This window comes from Saimiri boliviensis, chromosome 13 (assembly GCF_048565385.1).
Source record: "Saimiri boliviensis isolate mSaiBol1 chromosome 13, mSaiBol1.pri, whole genome shotgun sequence".
NCBI lineage: Eukaryota > Metazoa > Chordata > Mammalia > Primates > Cebidae > Saimiri > Saimiri boliviensis.
Genome location: NC_133461.1, coordinates 107,142,256 through 107,160,978, shown reverse-complemented (window position 1 = coordinate 107,160,978; position 18,723 = coordinate 107,142,256). Strand labels below are relative to the sequence as shown.

At 47.2% G+C, this 18,723-nt stretch overlaps 1 protein-coding gene and 1 long non-coding RNA gene across 2 annotated transcripts in view; one reads left to right on the top strand and one right to left on the bottom strand.

Moving 5' to 3' along the window:
• Positions 1-18,723, top strand: part of LOC141580885 (uncharacterized) — a 135,065-nt gene that overhangs the window by 67,506 nt on the left and 48,836 nt on the right. The window lies entirely within an intron of this gene.
• Positions 13,764-16,246, bottom strand: LOC101046624 (neutrophil defensin 1-like). The gene is made up of 3 exons (XM_003944601.3): positions 16,116-16,246; positions 14,577-14,763; positions 13,764-13,994 (listed from the first exon to the last, which is right to left on the bottom strand). Exons 2-3 carry the CDS (start codon positions 14,749-14,751, stop codon positions 13,885-13,887), a joined length of 285 nt encoding a protein of 94 aa, XP_003944650.1. The 5' UTR covers positions 14,752-14,763; positions 16,116-16,246; the 3' UTR covers positions 13,764-13,884.

The following is an 18,723-nucleotide window of genomic DNA, read 5'->3' as shown; positions in this document are numbered from 1 at the left end:
AGCTCTTGAACTTGCACCAACAGCGGTCTTTTTACCGCAAAGAAGATAAGTCCTTCATATGGATGGAGGAGCAGGAAGATACAAGATTTCTGGTTCTTGAGGCCACGGTTGAGATATTGCACCCACTCCTGTTTGCCCACATATGATTGTGTCACAACGTAGGAGAAACATGATCTTACCTTTGGAATCCACTGTTTATTTGGGTTTCCTACACTTTGTGGCTGAAAGCAGCTGATACATGCATTATAGAGCTTTCAAAACCATTTCTGTGCTAAGTACAATTTGATATCCCAGTGGAGTCTTGCTTTGCATTTTTCATACAAATTAGGGTAAAAATGTTTTAATGCCGAAAGCACGTGTATTTATTTTCTCTGAAGTGTCCTTTTTTTTTTTTTTTTAACTTTCTTGGCTATTTTTTTTTTATTGGTAGCATCTCTTTATATAGTTTGAAATTAACTCTGTCATATGTACTCAAAGTATTTTTAGAGTTGTCATTCTCTAAAGGTTTTCTTCTGATGCAGAGTTATTTTTATGTAGATTTTAAATTTCTTTGAAATTTCATAGTGTTGTGTCTTTCCCATGTAACCGTGTAAAATTCAGTCTTGCGTGTGTTAGTTTATGCTCTGTGCTGTGAGTCAGGGTGGCCTTTCCATCTGCTGCCACTCAACCTGAGGAGGCTGTGCCGTCCCAGGGAGGGCTATCAGGATCTGTACCAGTTGGGCATATGAATGGCACATACAGAGGCCCAGAATATATGTAGGAAACAGCACCATACATGGAGCTGTTAGATCAGAGAAATTTCAAAGTGACTTTGAGGCCACAAAGGTACTCTGTGTGGTCTGTTTCAGCTCCTCTTCTGTTCCACTGTGCTATGCCTCAGTTCTCCCCAAAGGACACACATTTCAGTGTAAACACAGAATTCAATTTCCGAAGCCCCTCATCTCTGGTCTTGCATCTCGCTGACTTGTAAACCCTGGGAGTGCATGTCTCTTTCCTCCTTAGAGACATTCAGATCCTGCTTCTGGATAGGAAGTGCAGGACCCCAAGATGAATCACACTCTTGGGGACCTGTTCTTGCTACAATCTCATGCACCTGTAGATGCAGATGGGTGCATCCTTCTGGCCATATCATTTTCTGAGAGCGCAGTCTGTGGAGAGGTCAACAGTAATCCAGGCCACCATTTCCTGAGAATAATAAATCTCTTTACTCAATAATGAGGATCAATGGGAATTCGGACTGATGGCATCTGGTAATAAACTTGACTTCATCTACTTAAAGGGTGTGGACCAAAAGATCAGATCCCAGGTGTTTCACATGAAATCCCAAAGGAGGGGCTTTACAAAGGCCTATGCCAAGGAGAGCCTGTGATGCTCACATAAGACTCTCAGTCAGCAAATATCCCTGGAGCATCAGCTGCTGTCAGGTTCTAGGCTCAGAACACCAATAGCCAAGGACCTTACAGAAGGCAGCACTGCAGAATTCAGAGAAATAGAGAGTACAGGGCATGAATGAAGTGTATGGAATTTGCATCAGCCTTGTTGCTCAATCATTTTTGTCTTTGATTAAGGTAGATTAGCTAATGTTCATTTTTCTCTTTAATGTATATTTCAGAGAAAACAATTTAATGGTAACAGGGAGTAAAAGGATTAGTGTGACTGTTAGTTATTATAATGGATGAGAATTTCTTAGTAATCAATTCATATTAGCCAATATTAGTACAGTAAATCTTTATGTATTTTGATAATACTATGTCTATAGGAGTTATCCCATTAATAACATTTCTATGACATCACACAGTGCTGCCTTCAATCGATCGTAAAAGGAAAGAACACATTAGTGTTCTTGTTTTATAGAATACCATTGTTTGGTTCATTGGATCAAGTGTTGCCTACAACCGTAAAGGTTGAGCATCACCAAAACTAGGCTGGAATCCCAGGCCCCCTTTTCCAAATATCTTCATTGCTTCTGGCATGGGTCCCCAACCCCTGGGCTCAGGACCAGTGTTGATCTGTGGCCTGTTAGGAACTGGGCCCCACAGCAGGAGGTGAGTCATGGACGAGTGAGAATTGCTGCCTGAGCTCCCCCTCCTGTCAGATCAGCAGTGGCATTCGGTTCTCATAGGAGTGTGGACCCTGTTGTGAACTGTGCGTGCAAGGGACCTAGGTGGTGTGCTCCTTATGAGAATCTAACTAATACCTGATGATACGAGATGGAACAGTTTCATTCCAAAACCATCCCCAACCCCCATGGAAAAATTGTCTTCCACCTGACCCTGGTGTCAAAAAGGTTGTCCCCACTAAGTGCCTAAAGTCAAGTGACACTGTGGAAGAAGTATCCCCAGTTAAGTGTCTAACTGAAGTCAAGTGACCCTGTGGAACAGTAGAGGCTTCATGTCCTCCTTGAAGGAGGACAGGACTGGGGCAAGGAGGGAGGTGAGAGAGCAAATTCCAGTGTGCAGAGGAAACGTGAAGACGTTCAGTAGGATGCTGTGTAGACTGCGCTCACTGGCAGGAAGGTTGTCAACATGTTTTAAACGATTATTATAGGAATGCTGTTGTATGGAATAGACACATGGGCTGCCTTATCCCCATAGATGTCATGCTTATTCTATGAAGTTTTATAATAACAATGTCATTTTTTAATAAGATGTGATGTTAGATAGGATTAATTAACTTAATAATAATGAATTTGCTGATCTCCTATCATTTGTTAGGGAGTCGTCTGTGCACTGTGCTCTGACAATGAGTGACACATGCAGCTCACTTTCTGGAGCAGGGAGGCAAACGTTACAGAAAGCAGGTGAAATGTACAGAATGTCAGATGGTGTGAAATTCTGCAGTTTAAAATGAGAGAAGAAGGGGATTGAGGTTTCCAGGGGGAAGTAGTTGCAATTTAAAATTGAAAAATCAGCATAGCCTTCAGTGGCAAAGGGAAGTTTTTGCAGAGACCCCAGGACCTGGGGTGCAAGGCAGGTGGAGTTCTGGGTGAGGTGCAGAAGCCGCATGACGGAGTCAGCCTGGCCCAGTGGACAGTTAGGAGCAATATGCAGAGTTACAGCAAGGAGCATGTGACTTCAAGTCAGTTGCAGTCACAGGAACCCAAGGAAGGTCACCTGGCCATCGTGCTCCCAATCTTAATATGTGTCCTGCCCTGTGTAAAGAAGAGGTAGAGCTGGGACCATTTGTCTGTCAGACATAGACCCATGTATCCTCCCTAAGATCTGTGTTGGGTTCCCCAGCTGTGCAGTGTCTCAGTGGGATTCCTGGGCTGCCTCTTTGGACAGGCAGAGCCTCAGTCCCGGGCCAAGACCTGCTCAGAATCTGCCTGAGGTGGATGGGGGGAACACCTGCTCCTTCCTCCTGGGGTCTGGGCATTTGTGGTTGGTGTTGGTGGTCACAGAACTATCTGGGCCATAAGATGATTTAATCAAGAAAGGTGAATGATCCATTTGAAACCCTGTCTCTTTTTGAGAAGCCTGTAATCTCTTTGTCCCACTCAAACTCTTGAGACATTTTACCAGTGACCACCCGCTATAAGTAGCCATGGCTGGAATATAGTTTTTTTTTTTTGTCAAATGTGTGTTTTGAATTCACCGGTTACAACTACCAGATCCAGAGTAAATACGAGGGGCTCACGCTGGACTCCTCCCCGGGCTGTGTGGTCCTGTCCTGAAAGGCCGTTTGCAGAACACGTTGGACAAGTGCTCAGGGTCAATGGGAATCAGAGGAGAAGAAAAAAGGACAGAGAGAAGGAAGGGGCATGTCACCCCAGCAAGATGTCAGCCTGGCCCTCAGGGACACTGGGGATAGGCAGTGACCCTGTCCTCTTGGAGGGGAGGAGGAAGACAGGCTCAGGAAGGTGCAGACCCCAGGTGTGCTGTGCCTGGTGGAGAGGCTGCAGGTGGAGGGGGGACAGCAGGGGGCGCTGTGGCCTCCCGGGCAAATGCTCTGAGCATCTCAGAGGGCGCTCCTGGTTCATTCCCTTTCCCCAGACCTGGTTTCCTGCTCACCCACTGATGTGCCAGATATTTGGGGTATCAGAGACTCAGCGCTCCGCAGCAGCGACAGGAACTGAAGGTTTCTGATGAAATGTTTTTTGTCTCTTTATTTTTCTCTTTGCCCCTTTGAGGCTGTATTTTCCAAGCAGAATCAGGTTCTCAGCAGCTTTAAGGCAAGCCAGGAGAGTGCAGGCTGCAGAGTGCGTGGAGCATTTGTGCGAGTGCGTGTTCTAGGAGTGGAGACGACTTTATGGGTGTGGAATCCAGGTCGTAGTAGACGTGGCTGGAGGTGTGTTTAATGAGACTTCTCAGTGGGGGCTGCTTCACTTTCCGTTCCACACAACCCATCTTCGCTAAACACCTGTTTCTCTCTTAAAGCTGCTTCAGTGGATCTGACGTAACCCTATGTCTTAAAAGGCAGATGTATAATCTGGGATTGTTTCAAAAATGATCTCCAATTCTTTAGCACAGAGGATGGTGGTTTTTCCTGAGAAGGAATGGTTTTGTGACTGCATGAACTTTAAGCTGACACTGATTATTTGCCCAGCACATGGGAGTTCTTTGACAGTGGGTCCAGAAAAAGCGAGGCTGAGTGAAAAGGCAGAGCAGTGGATGGGGAGACCGCTGTTGTCATCTGGACCTTCGTTTCAGTTTGGGTCTCAAGTCCAAATTCCTGTCTGAAATTCCTAGAATTAGGAATTTTATTTTGTGTGAAAATTTGATTTAGGTTTCTGCTATGTGTATCCCAAGTATGTTGACACAGACACACATCACACATTAAAGAGGCGTAAACACAGAGAACTCATTAGAAAGCATTTATTTGGGATGTGGAAAGGAAACTGAGGACACGGTACAGGGGTAACAAGGATGTCTTTAACTCACAAAGTAAACTGTGAGCTTCTTTTTATGTGCAAGCTCAGCGGCAGCAATATCTACCAACAATTAAGCAGGTCCAAACTTGACGTTCTCCGGAACGGCAGGGTCCTACTCTGCAAACACAGCGTGAGCCTCTTCCTGAGCCTGCGGAGGCACAGAGAGAATAGAAATTGATCACAAGGTCAGCAGTGGGTGGTAAAGGGAATGTTGGGAAGTCACATGCTGGCTGATGGGTAACGTTGGCTGCATTAGGGCCAGTAGCACGAGCTACCTCCGTCAATAGGAATAAATACACAGAGCAGTGCTGGTCACACAGGATTCGATTCTCTCATTCTCTTTTGCTCGCATTTCTGTGCTTCTGCCCCATTACACACACAGTCGAACACACTCTTTGGCTTGGCTCTGCCTTTTCAAAACTGTTCTATAGATACAGCAAAATATTCTCCTTGTAATTAAGTCCACTTGTTTAGATCCAGAAAGAACTAGTCAGACTGTCTCTTCCTATCTTAAACCTACTGAATTTCACAGACGTATCCTGGAATCAAATCTTTATTTTTTAGTTTTGTTTTTTCTCTAAAGTGAAAGCATTATTTAAAAAGCAAAGGAATGAAAGAATGACTGCTCGACAGGCAGAGCAACCTCAAGTCTGTTACACTTACTTGGCTCTCTATTCGATTTATAGATGACAAAATCAGGGCCCAGAGCTGCTAAGTAAAGCCACCTCAGTGACATCTGCCACTGAGACTGGACTCCAGAGCCCGTTTCCTGTTTGTCCCTCTAGACTCTGCAGCTCTGCGTGCTGGCCTTTCTCACCTGAAAGCTGACGTGCGGCACCTTCCTCCCATACAAAGGAAACAGACGCTTCCTCAGCGTCTGCTCCAGGCTTCTCCTGGGCTGCGAGCTCGTCAACTCCTGCCTGGAGTGGCTCCGCCTGGGCCCGCAGGACCATCAGGAGTACGGTGGCAGCCAGGAGGGCGAGGGTCCTCATGGCCGGGGTGACCTGGAGGAGGGAGAGCAGGAGTGGATGTATGGGGAGTGAGGAGTTAGCCTGGACTTATAGCTCTGCAGGGACAAAGCTCAGAGACAAGGAGCCTGGAACCTTCGGAGTGAGCAGAGGTGTGCGTTTCGTTGCAGATTGTGTGGGACCCACTGGTCTCCATGTCCCTCTTTTCCTCCTCTGCTCTCCCAGCTTTCAGTCTAGTGTGAATCTCTATGTGTAGTGTCTGTGCTGGGTTGGAGAAGATGGTGGTAATCAGGATCCTGGCATCTTCTTCCTGTTTCTCACTTCATTAAATATGCACTTTTTAATATTCAAGCAAAGGATAACAGCAGTGCTTTTGTTCAGTAAGTTCAGGGAACTAATGTCTCATTTTCTGCAAATGGCCCCACTATCCTCTGTAGCTCTAGACTCTGGCAGCAGGCATGAATTCCTATCAAGTGAAGAGCCATTTGTTGCAGGCGTCAAAAGCATTACCACCCTCATGGAGTTACAGGGTGAGTAGCCTCCTGTAGGGGTCAGTGTGAAAAAGGACAATGATCCCATCAGGGTATAGGTGAAATGAGCCCAGTGATATAGAGGTAAAAAGTTCATCTACAGCCAAAAACTTCTTTCTAGCTCTATTGAGATATGAATCAGAATTAAACGTGATATGTATCTACTCTATATCACCTTATGATTTGATGTTCGTATACATGTGGTCCTTTATCATATACACAAATCAACGCAAAATGTAATGACCTAAACATAGATCTGAAACCATACAATTACGAGAGGAACATACGAAGATAAAGTTTTGACACTGATGCAGGTAACCATTTCTTGGCCGTGACACCAAAGGCACAGGCAGTGAAAGGGAGAAGAGACAGATGGGGCTGCACTGAACGCTGAAGCGTCTGCAGGGCCAAAACAAACAAGCCACTGGATGAAAAGGCAACCCAGAAGATAAGAGAACATATGTGCAAACAGTAGCGGTGGAAGGGGTAGATATCCAAATACATAAGGAAGTCAGACAACTCAGCAGCAGAAAACAAATAACCTGATTGAAAAACAGGCCAAGGACCTGGAGAGGCTTCTCTGAAAAGAAAAGAATGTTCTAAGGAGAGATTATTGCCTCTGTTGGACACGTCAAGTGGGACAGGTGTATTTAGAAAGAAATTCCTTGAGTTTCTCTATTAACTTAGCTGGTAGCCTTGGCCCCCATCAGCCACCAAAGGTTCAGACAGAAGTGCACAGCAGGGCATTCACCTGCTGGGTCCCTGTGGGGTGGCCTGAGGGTCACAGGTCTGATTGGGGGCACAGCTTCAGCGTGGAAACCTCAATGTGAAAGTTGAAGTTTTGTGTTACTTACAGATCCTCAAGCTCGGCAGAGTGGCCAGAGAGGGCTGACAGCGGTCCGTTGTCCCAGGCCTCCTGTAGCAAGAGCAGCCGTGTACAAACAGGAGAGGACTTCCCATTTAAGGTTCATTTGGGATCAGTGTCCTAATATCCGGGGTTACTTTCTGTTTATTGCATTATTAAATAACTCCAGTGGCAAGGGCAGTTGAGAAATTCAGTGGGAAGTTGGGCTCCAAAAAGGAGTCCACAGAGGGACTGACCCCTGGTCTACTTTGGTGAACGCTGGCCAGGCCCAGGCAGCAACCACCTATGGATTCTCCACAGCTCCTTAGACTTTGACCCTGGGATGCCTGTGCTGGTAGCTGAGGCTGAGCTAACTGCACCAAGGGAATATTTAAAGCCACCGGGAGAGCCTGGCCTGCATATCACGGTATATCCTCTGTTCAGGAGAAAGGACTTGAATGCCACCCACACACAGGAGAGGATTAGGAATCTTGCTCTGAACCAGCCTCCCCCGTACCTGGGCTCTAACCATAGAAACACATCAACACGGTCGGCTGGGTTGGGACATTGCAGAACACCCAGTGAGACTGAATACCACGTCGGCTTGTGTCGCCAGGCAGGGCAGATTTTGCGGGGTTCGTTAAGGATGTGGACACAGCATGTGGTTCCCTAGAGAGCGGACAATTGCCTCATTCCTAGGCTAATGGACAGTTTAAGGCTAAACGACCATCTAGGACCGTTGGGGCCAAGGACTCCTGAGTTGGCTGCTTGAGACCTGATTATCTCTGTGAAGTCTCTCAGGGAGGCGGCCAAGGTGGCAGTGAGATCAGTGTTAACCTGCTTCTGTGTGCTCAAATACCTTGTTCCTAAGCCAATTCTGTGCAGGCTTCAGAGTCTCCACGTGCACAGCATGAGTGCGATGATCACTGGGCGCTTGAGATATGCAGGGTCGGGCCCATGTCCTCCCTCCTGGGTTATTTGAGGGAAGCCCTAGGGAGAGGAGCACACAGTTTAAAATGCACCACTCTCCACCCTCCTCCTCCTTCTCAGAGTGAGGTAGATGGCATAAGGTTTCTGGAAATGAGAAAAGAATGCAGTTACTCCTGAGGGAATAGATACCTACAGTGAGGTTATAGAGCCCAGGTGTACAGGCTGGGCAGCCACTGCCGCTGTGGGAGGCTCGTGCACTGCGCTGGTCCAGCAGGCCGGGCGCTCAGGGCGTCCCCTGCAGCTCTGCATGAAGGCAGCAGGTATTGGGCTGTGGAGGACTGGGGCAGTGGAGTGAGAGGTGAAGCATCTCCCTCAATCTTAAGGAAGGAGGAGGCATCTCAACCTCATTAGAGCAGTGGGGTTGGCTGTCCCTCTGAGGAAGCAGTGAGTTCCCCATGTATGGCAGTTCCAGGAACTTCAGCATTGGAGGAAGTGAGCAGCAGCCTCATACCAGCATAAGAAGTTTGGGCTATGTGGGGAAACTGAGGCCCTAGTGATGGTTTTAGGTTCTAGGGCATTAGTAGGTGCCTGTAGGGGGCTAATGAGGAGGTTGTAGGGGCAAAATATGAAGGGGTGTGTATGCACGTGAGGTTTTAGAAATGCCCCGTGTCCTGCAGAAGTAAGCCTGGACCTGCTTCCTGCACACAGAACACACTCGAGTCCACAGGCGTTTCCCCAGCAGCGCATCAGCAGCATCACTGGGAGAGCTGCTTAGAGTCGGGCATGGTGTTGTTACACACAGGGCTCCCACGAGCTCATAGTTTTTGCATAGCTTCTAGTGCAGCCTTACAATATGACCCAGACTCTGTGGGTTCCTTGCACCATAAAGTGATGGGATTACGCTGAAGGCGAATAGCGATCTCAGCAGAATTCCACTCTATGAGGTCATCTGTGGGGTCCTCAGCGAAACACAAGGTAAGGGAGGCAGCAAGGCAAGGGGCGGGTACTGGATGTGAGCCAGCACCATGTGCTGGGGATGGCGAGCTCAGTACTGCCAGGTCGGAGCCTCCAGCACCGTGTCCACTAGTTTGAGCCCTTCTCCTGTTTAGTGAGCCAGTCTGTGCTCTCCCTAGGCTCTAGAGCAATAATTTTAACTTCTGAAGGGAGGAGTGAGAGGGAGCTGTCAGCTAACCTTGAAAATTAGTAAAAACTGGAGCTCTGGCCAGATGTCACAGGTCAAGAGGAGAGGTGTGGTGGAGCAAAAGCGCTGTGGCCCTGTTGGGTGCCAGTGGGGCTGGGCCATCCACTGCCAAGGAATCATGGCTTAGTATTCATCCCTGATAAGGTCTCTAGTCAATGTTTGAGGTTGAGACAGTGGACATCTTGTTATGGTGGGGAGAATTCCCATTATTGGAGAAATTGTGATGTTATCACTAAGGAAAAACGTATCTGGTTTTTCTTTGATCATCTCGGCGGGCCCCGCAGTGGGTGTGGCCTGATAGTGATGAGAGGGGTTGAGAGGAAGCTTCAGGGCTTCTGGAAGGAGCTTGGTCCCCTGGGGGTTCCATGGCCCATGCCACAACTGTAATAACAATGACTTTAGGAGGTCACTGTGCTGCTCGAGGAGGCTGGTGACTTGGGAAACCCCCCAGGAGACCAGTGAAAACCTTGACATCATCAGGCTGGGGTAAACATCCTGGAGAAGCTGTGGGTGGGGTTATAGGTAAGAGAGGAGAGAGGCTTCCAGGAGCAGCAAGGATATTCTCACACATGCTGAGGGTGTCCGGTGGCCCCAGCAGACACAGTGTGTGTGGACCTTGGACGGGGCCCTGGGGATATGGTTTTGACCTGGTAGGGAAGGGCAGTTGTGGAACACAGCAGATGTGTTAGGGTGGGGCAGGAGATGAGCTCTGAGGAGGACTGTGCATTTTAGTGTGGGAAGCAAGGGTAGTGTGGGATCCAGGTGGAGTCTCAAACTCTCCCCTCAGTGACAGATTCAGAGGGTGACATGGGACTCAGGAGTTGGATGAAACAGTGGAGAAAGGAGGAGGGATTTTTTTGAGATCTGCTACAAAGGTCATGGGAGATGACCATGATTCACACGGCTGTCACCTGGGGAGAGAGCCCAAGTTAAGATCAAGAGGAAAAAGGGGGGAAAAAGGTAAAGACAGCAAGGTGACTCATGCATAGACTCCTTGGATCACGCATTTTATGAAGCCAGAATTCTTTCTTGACTATCAGGTGGTAGTCAAAATATTAATTCAGCTTGTTGTGGTTTCTTACATTTGAATGTAAAACTCAACTAATATGCCTGAAAAAGATTTAAAAAAATAATTACCAGCTTAAAGAACCTGAGGCAAAGATGGTACAGTGCCTAAGAACAGGAGACGAGAGCAGATCACGGGTGTCCTGGGTGCAGCCTGGGGAACAGACTCCTGGATCATTTTCATGCACAGCCCTTGGGAGAGCAGCCTTGATGCTGATCAGCAGGGAATGATGGATGTCTATGTGAGAGGCTGGAAGGACAATAGGTGAGTCAGAGATGGAGAGCTTCGTAGTTGGTAGTTGATGTTCAGAGCTGGAGGAGTTCCAGGTGGTGGCAAGAGGTAGGGACTGGCCATGGGGTGGAGGGCTGGAACAAGGAGGAGGTGGGTCACTGTCATCCAGGAGGACAAAGCACTGAGAGGCTGGGAGGGTGACTTCCAGGAAATGTTAGAGTAAGCTCTTTCCCTGAGTTACTTAATGAGTTATTTGTTTTTTAGTGGAAAAGAAAAAAAAATACAGATAGTCATAAATAGAATGAGTACTTTTCAGATCCCTTTCATTCCGATTTTGCTTATAAGTAGAGTGTAGAAAATCAGAAAAGAAACAGCAAAAGAAGCCTATTTCATTTATCGTACAAGAAAAAAACCTACCAGGACTTTTTAGAAACGTGAAGGAAGCGCTTATTGAAGACTCTCGAAATAGGAGTCAAAACGTTGCAATAGGGACGGACGTTGGCCTCAACTTTCCTGAAGCCACAGTCAAAGAACGTTGAGCCCTGGGCGAATTAGTGAGAATGCACTGGAGGTCGGTGGTGGGAAGCCTTGCAGTGTGATTGGGCCGTCTATGTGTGCCAGTTTGTGCTTATTGGAGTGAGTTCCTATCCTCCCACTGAGGCTGCTATCCCCTTGAGTAATCATATTTAAAGGGATGAGGCATCTGACTTATTCCTTATTTTATTGTCCTGCCACATGAATGGCTCATTTAAGGCAGCAAATGTCTCGTGTGTCATTACCAGACGTAGAATGTCCATGCATCCCAGTAAACAGTGATGTGCCGTATTTGAGGCTGAGCAAGCTGCCCTGGTTGTTGGAAGACCGTCATGCCCCTCCCTGCATTTTCTGTCCCTAGAGTTTGCAGCTATCATCGCCCACCCCAGACTGCAGTAGCAGAAGCCACCTGTGGTGCTCTCAGTGTGCCTTTACCCACACGAAGGAGCAGGGATGGTCCGTCCTCGTCTGGCCCTTTCCCTTGGACGGATGGCTGCTTCTCAGCATCTCAGCCTGAATTCTACTCCATCCTTCTCTCTGGTAATATCCATTCCCCTAAATTCAGCAGAGGTCAAACCCCGTCCTGTATATCTCTTTCCCTGATGCCGTTCTGTCCACCAGACATTTTACTCTACCTGTTCTTTTAATCTCTCCATGTTTTAAACACATTCATGTTTTACTTCAAGATTCACGTGAAATCTTTTTGCCACTTCTGGCCAAAATGGCCTCTTTCTTCTAAAGTCCTAAAGCTTCATGATGCCAAATCTTGCCTATGATATTTTTTCATCTTTCAGCCTTGAATGTTTTTATTTATTTTGTTTTTTAAAGGTGTGCTGTCTAGAAACATGGGCTGCTCTACTTCTGTTGACCTTAGCTTTTTCCTATGCAATTTAGTAATAACAATTAATAAATAACACCTTTATGTTGTTATATGCTATTAGATGTAATTAATAAATGTAATCAGAATTAATTTATTAATCCCCTACTACGTGTTATGCAGTATTCTGTGCACTCTGGCACAACAATGAGCAAAATATGCAGCTTCCATTCTAGAGTCAGGAGGCATATGTTCCAGAGAACCAGTGAAGTGTACACAAGGTGAGATTATTGCAATTTTAGAGTTAGCAGTAAAGAAATGCAGGGAAATGGTTGTCACCAGGGGCATTTTGTGGCAATTTGAAGTTGAGAGATCAGAAAAGACCTCAGTGACAAAGTGAAGTTTTAGCTGAGACCTCAGATGCTTGGGAGAAAGCTAGGTGGAACTCTGCAGATGCCCCAAGATGCAGTCATCTTGACCCAGTCCATAATTCGGAATAATATGGAAAGTGAATTCAGGGACCACGTGATTCAGAGTCAGTGGCAGTGACAGGAACCCAAAGAAGGCTCCTGGCCTTCACAGCCCGACTCCCTATTTGTGACCATCACCATCTAAACAAGAAGAAGTCTGGGATTGTTACCCACTCTGTCCTCCCTGGGATCTGCATGGCCTTCCCCATCCATGTGGTATCTCAGTGGGCTGCCTGGACCCCTGAGCTGTCTCAGTACCCTGCAGCAACAAGAAAGCTACCATGCTCCTGGTGAAACGTTTTCCCTCGCTCCTCTCTCTTCCCCTCCAAAGCTGTATTTTCCAGGTAGCATCAGGTTCTCGGCAGCTTTAAAGTAACACAAGAGAGTGCACACTGCAAAGTGCAGTGGAGCATTTGTGCCTGTGCATTTTCTGGGTGTGAAGACGACTTTATGGGTGTGAAATTCAGGTCTTAGCAGATATGGCTGGAAGGTGCTCATCATGAGACCTCTCAGCGTGGGCTGCTGTGCCTTCTGGTCCATGCATCCCATCTTTGAAAACAACACTTTTCCTTCTTAATTAAGGTCGTTTCAATGGATCTCATCTAACCCTATGTCTTAAAGGGCAAATGTGTGTCCGGGCGCGGTGGCTCACGCCTATAATCCCAGCACTTTGGGAGGCCGAGGCAGGTAGATCACGAGGTCAAGAGATCGAGACCATCCTGGTCAACATGGTGAAACCCCCTCTCTACTAAAAATACAAAAAATTAGGTGGGCATCGTGGTGCATGCCTATAATCCCAGCTACTCGGGAGGCTGAGGCAGGAGAATTGCCTGAACCCAGGAGGCAGAGGTTGCGGTGAGCCGAGATGGCGCCATTGCACTCCAGCCTGGGTAACAAGAGCGAAGCTCTGTCTCAAAAAACAAAAAAAATGTGCAAATGTGTGACCTGGCTACGTTTAACTAAACTCCAGTGCTTTAGCACAGAAGATGGAGGTTTTCCTGGAGAAGTAACAGTTTTATGACTGCATAAACTTTAAGCTGACACTGGTTGTCTACCCAGCACAAGGGAGTTCCTTGAGAGTGGATCCAGAGAAAATGAGGCAGAGTGAAAAGACAGAGCAGTGGATGGGGAGATCAGTGGCATCACTTGAGCTTTCATTTCAATTTGGACCCAAATTCCTGCTTGAAATTTCTAGAATTTGTAATTTTATTTTGTTCAAATTTTGATTCCTCTTTTTGGTACCAGTATCCCACGCGTGTTGACACAGACACATATCATACATTAAAGAGGTGCAAACACAGCTTGTTAGAAAGCATTTATTTCAGGGTGAGGAAGGGAAATTGAGGACATGGTACAGGAGCAGCGGCGATCCCCTGTAGCTCTCAAAGCAAACTGTGAGCTCATTTTTCTTTTTTCTGCAAGCTCAGCAGCAGAATGCCCATACTCTTCCCTGGTAGAAGCAGGTTCCAAGGCGACGTTCTCCTGCGATGCATGATGGTATTCTGCAAAAGCAGGCCATGTTTTCCCTTGAGCCTGGACAGGAAGAGCATCAGAAATTGAGTACAAGGTCAGCAGTGGGTATTTAAAAGAATCGTGGAGAAGTCACATGCTGGCTGATCGGTGACATCAGCTGCCTTGCAGCTGGTAGCAAGAACAACCTCAGTCAGTAGGAACAAATACACAGAGCAGTGCTGGTCACACAGGATTTGGGACTCATTCTTTTTTGTTCTCATTTTTGCACTTCTGCCCCACCACACACACACCTGAACACACCCTTAGACTTGGCTCCAGTTTTTAAAGCTCTTCTATAGATAGAGTCAAATACTCTCTTTAAAAATAAGTCTGCCAGTTTAGATCCAGAAATAACTAGTCGGTCTGTCTCTTTGTATCTTAAACCTAGTGAATGTCACAGACATTTCTTGGAATCAAGTCTTTGGGGAAATAAAATTTCTTAGATTTATTTGGCTCACTGTATAATTTATAGATGAGACGATCAAGGCCCAGAGATGCTAAATGAAGCCACCTAAGTGACATAGACTGCTGAGACCCAATTCTGGAACCCATCTCCCGTCCATCCCTCTAGACAAGGCAGCCCTGCATGCTGGTGTCTCTCACCTGAATCCCTTCGAATCAAGCTTTCGTCCCATGCAAAGGAAATAGCCACTTCATTATTGTTCGCTGAAATCTCCTCCTTGGCTACAGCAGCCTCGTCAGCTCTTTCCTGGAGTGGCCCTGCCTGGGCCTGCAGGGCCACCAGGAGAATGACAGCAAGGATGATGAGGGTCCTCATGGCTGGGGTCACCTGGAGGAGGGAGAGCAGGAGCGGATGTTTGGGGAGTGAGGAGCCAGCCCGTATTTATAGCTCTGCAGGGAGAAGGCTCAGAGGCAAGAAACCTTCCCGACCCTCAGTGAGAGGAGGTGTGAATTTTATAAGAGAGACCCATGGGTCTCAATGTCCCCTGAATGCTTCTGTCTTCCCAATTTCATGCTCGTAAGAATCTGTACGTTTAATGTCTGTGCTAGGCTGAACCTGATAATGACAAGAAAGACCCTGCTATGTTACTCCTGTTTTCACCTGCTTAAATATTATTTTTTACTTTTTAACATTCCAAAAAGAATAGAAATTGCACTTTCATTCAACAAGCTCAGGGAACAAATGCTTCTTATTTTTTGAAGATGGGTCCTGCGGCTCTCTGGAGGTCTAGATTCTGATGTCCTGTTTGAGTTCCAGTGGAATAGAGAGTAATTCACTGCAGGAGTCAAGTGACTTACCATCCTCATGAAGAGGCTTTTGAGGTTATGGGGTGAGTAGTCTCCTGCACGACTCAGGGTGGAGAGGACAATGATTTTATCAGGCTAAAGGTGAAATAAGCTCAGTGACATAGAGTTGTCTAGGTGTGAAAAAACATTTATCATTTCCAGCTCTATTTAGACTTGACAATTAACAATTGTATGTTTTTAGTGTATACTACCTCCTGAGTTTATATATGTATGTGTTTAAATTAGCTCTGATTTTTATCTCTCTGATTGCAAAACATCAACTCAGAATGAATTAAAGAGCTAAACGTAACACCTGACACCATAAACTATTTTCGTATAAGGATAAAGCTTTTGACATTGACGTGGGAATGATTTCTTGGCTATGACGCCAAAGGCACAGGCAATAAAAGGGAAAAGAGACAAGTGGGGCTGTATTGAATGCTAAAGCATCTGGACAGCAAAGAAAACAATCAGCTGAGTGAAAAGATAACCCAGAAAATGAGAGAAAATATTTGCAAAACCTACGTGGTAGAAGGGGTAAATATTCGATTACATAAGGAAGTCAAACAATTCAATAGCAAAAACAAACAACCTGATTGAAACAAAGACCAAGGACCTGAATAAACTTTTCTCAAAAGAATGTTCTAAAGAGCTGTGATTGTCTCTACTGGTCATGTCAATGGCCATGTGTTTAGAAGGAAACTGCTTGAGTTTCTCTATTAACTTAGCTGGAAGCCACTGTCCCCAGCAGCCACCAGAAGTCCAGACAGAAGTACACGGCAGGGACTCACTTGCTGGGTCCCTCTGGGGTGGCCCCACAGTCAGAGGTCAGATTGGAGGCATAGCTTCAATGATAAAAACTCAGTATAAAAGCTTAAGTGTTCTGTTACTTACAGATCTTCTAGCTGGGCAGGGTGACCAGAGAAGGCAGACAGCAGTCTTCTGTCTCAGGTCCTCTGTAGCAAGGAGCAGCTGTGCACAAGGTGACTTCCCCTATTTAAAGGTCTTTTGGGATGAGGTGTCCTAATTTCCCGGGTTACTTTCTGTTGGGTCCATTAAATAACTGTGGTGGCAAGAACAGTTGAGAAATTTGGTGGTAAGGTGAGGTTAAAGCAGAACTCCACAGAGGTACTCCTCTACCTTGGTCAACCCTGGCCAGAGCCAGGCAGCAACCAACTATGGATTCTCCATAACTCCTAACGCCATTGACCTATCATTCATTGGCTGTGGCCGAGGTGAACTACCTGTACCAAGGGAATATTTAAAGCCTACGGGACAGCCTGGCTGTGTATTGTTGTATACACCCTGCAGAGACTAGGATATGCATGCCACCACACACAGGAAAGGATTTGGAATCTGTTTCTGAAACAGTGTCCTGAGAACCTAGGGTCTAAACATAAAAACAAGTCGAAGCCAATTTGGCTGAGTTGGGATGTTGGAGGACACCCAGGTGTGACTGAATACCGCCTGGGCTTCTGTTGCCATGTGGAACAGACCTTTTTTGGTCCTCTGGAGTGATGGATGTACACACAGCATGTGGTTCCCTAGAGGGGACAGTAGCTTCCTTGCTTGGCCAAGGAACAGTTTAAGGTTCAAAAGTTGTCTAGGATCACTGGGGCCAAGAACTGGTCTGAAGCGCTAGCCACCAGGGTGGGGGTGGCCTTTCCAGAGCCACTCAGGACACGAAGTGGGAGTCTGAGCATTCACTCTACTGCTGGTGTTGCACAGCCTCTCAGCCCTTGTGGGTCTTCAGGGAAGCATTTAGGAAAAGCTTCAGTGGCGCTTCCCGGGAGGCATAGGAGGTTTCCATCCATAACTCATACACACTGGAGCAGAGCGGTATCCCTGAGCCCGTGGTCATGTTTGCAAGCTTTCTCTGAATGCAAGGCTCCAACCCTTCAGGCTGCGGTCTGGGTTTGTGCTGCTGCATCTTTAGCCCATTTGGATTGAAGCCTGTGCATCCAGAGAACCGCTTCCTCATCCTTAAAACGTGATCTATGGTTGTGAGGGCTCCTGGTGTTTAAGCATTGGTGCCAGGGGACCCATTCAATATCTAAGAATTGAGTTGCCCACCTTGGACACAGGTCAGGTTGCATTTCGGGTGCAGCCCCTCTAACAGGGCTTACAGGGAATACCACAGATTTCCAGCCTGGGGTACAAATTCTGCCTGTTCTAGCAGTTCTCTAGGCTGGCAGGCCTGGGTCTAACAGCTACCCCACAAGCCATGTGGGCATAAGATACCAAGCAAGGCCAATCCTAGAGAACACTGACGTCTCATCACTCAGGGCTTTCTTCCCAGTGCTTCCGTATTGACACTGATTATGGGGTCACCTCACACCCACTTTTCCTTGGAGCCTTTCTCCCCAGTGGTCACAGGCCATGTTTGGTGATGGTGCTTCCATATGGTCTTTGCCTGATGTAGTCAATGTCTCTAGTATGAAGCCTTCTTCTCCTCATTGGCTGCCTCTGACTGCACCCTTGGTGGGTTCTGGAGCAATAATCCCTACTTCCTGCCCGGAGGAGTAAGTGGGAAATATTAGCTAACCTTTAAAACCGGTAAAAACGGGAGCTTTTGCCAGAAAGCTGCATGTCAAATGTGTGGTGTGGTCTGGCAAAAGCCTCGTGGCCCTGAGGGGTGCCAGTGGGCCTGGGCCATCAGTCCTCAGAAGATCGTAGTTTACCATCCATCCACAATCCATTGTTCAGTCAATGTTTGATGTTGAGATGGGCGATGTGGGGTGACGGTACGGGGAGATCTCATTATTGGAGGACATGCAAATAATGTGATCTCCAAGGGAAAAAGAACCTAACTCTCCTGTGGTCACCATGGTGGGCACCACAGTGGGTCTAGCCCAATTGTGATGAGGTGATGGTGGCCATGGGGTTGAGAGTTAAAAAAACAATGGCCCTTGGAAGGAGCCTCGGGTGTCCATGGCACATCCAGAGACATTAATAACAATGACTTTAGGAGGCCACTGTGCCACCTGAGGAGGCTGGTGGCTAGGGGACGATGGGCTAAATGAGACTCCCTTAACCCTGGTGTTGCGATGCCCTGAAGTGGGAGCCTCAATCTGAGTCAGTGATAGGTGTGGTTCTAAAGGAGGAAGCAAAGAATGCCACGAAAAGAGAACACCTGCTCCACCCAGGACAGAAGGAGCTATGGTCTCTGGAAGACGACAGGTGCAGAAGCCCATGGTCAGGACAAGTGTGCTTTGTCCAGAGGCTCTGAGAGTTGCGATTGGTGGTAGTGAGGGCCTCCCCGTGAAACTCAGAACCCGGGACCTAGGCGTGGCCTGGAGAGACCACCTGCTGGACCAGCTGCATGCTGTATCCTGCTGCGGCCCCAATAGGATGTGAAGGGCTTCTGGGTGATGGCATCGGTGGGTCTCAGCAGAATGGACAAGTGAGGTATAGCTGTCTCCAAAGACAGGCTGTCCCTGTACACGTAGGGCCTGCCGCAAAGTGGCTGGCACATTAGTGGGAGGATTTGGTTTTAACTGCA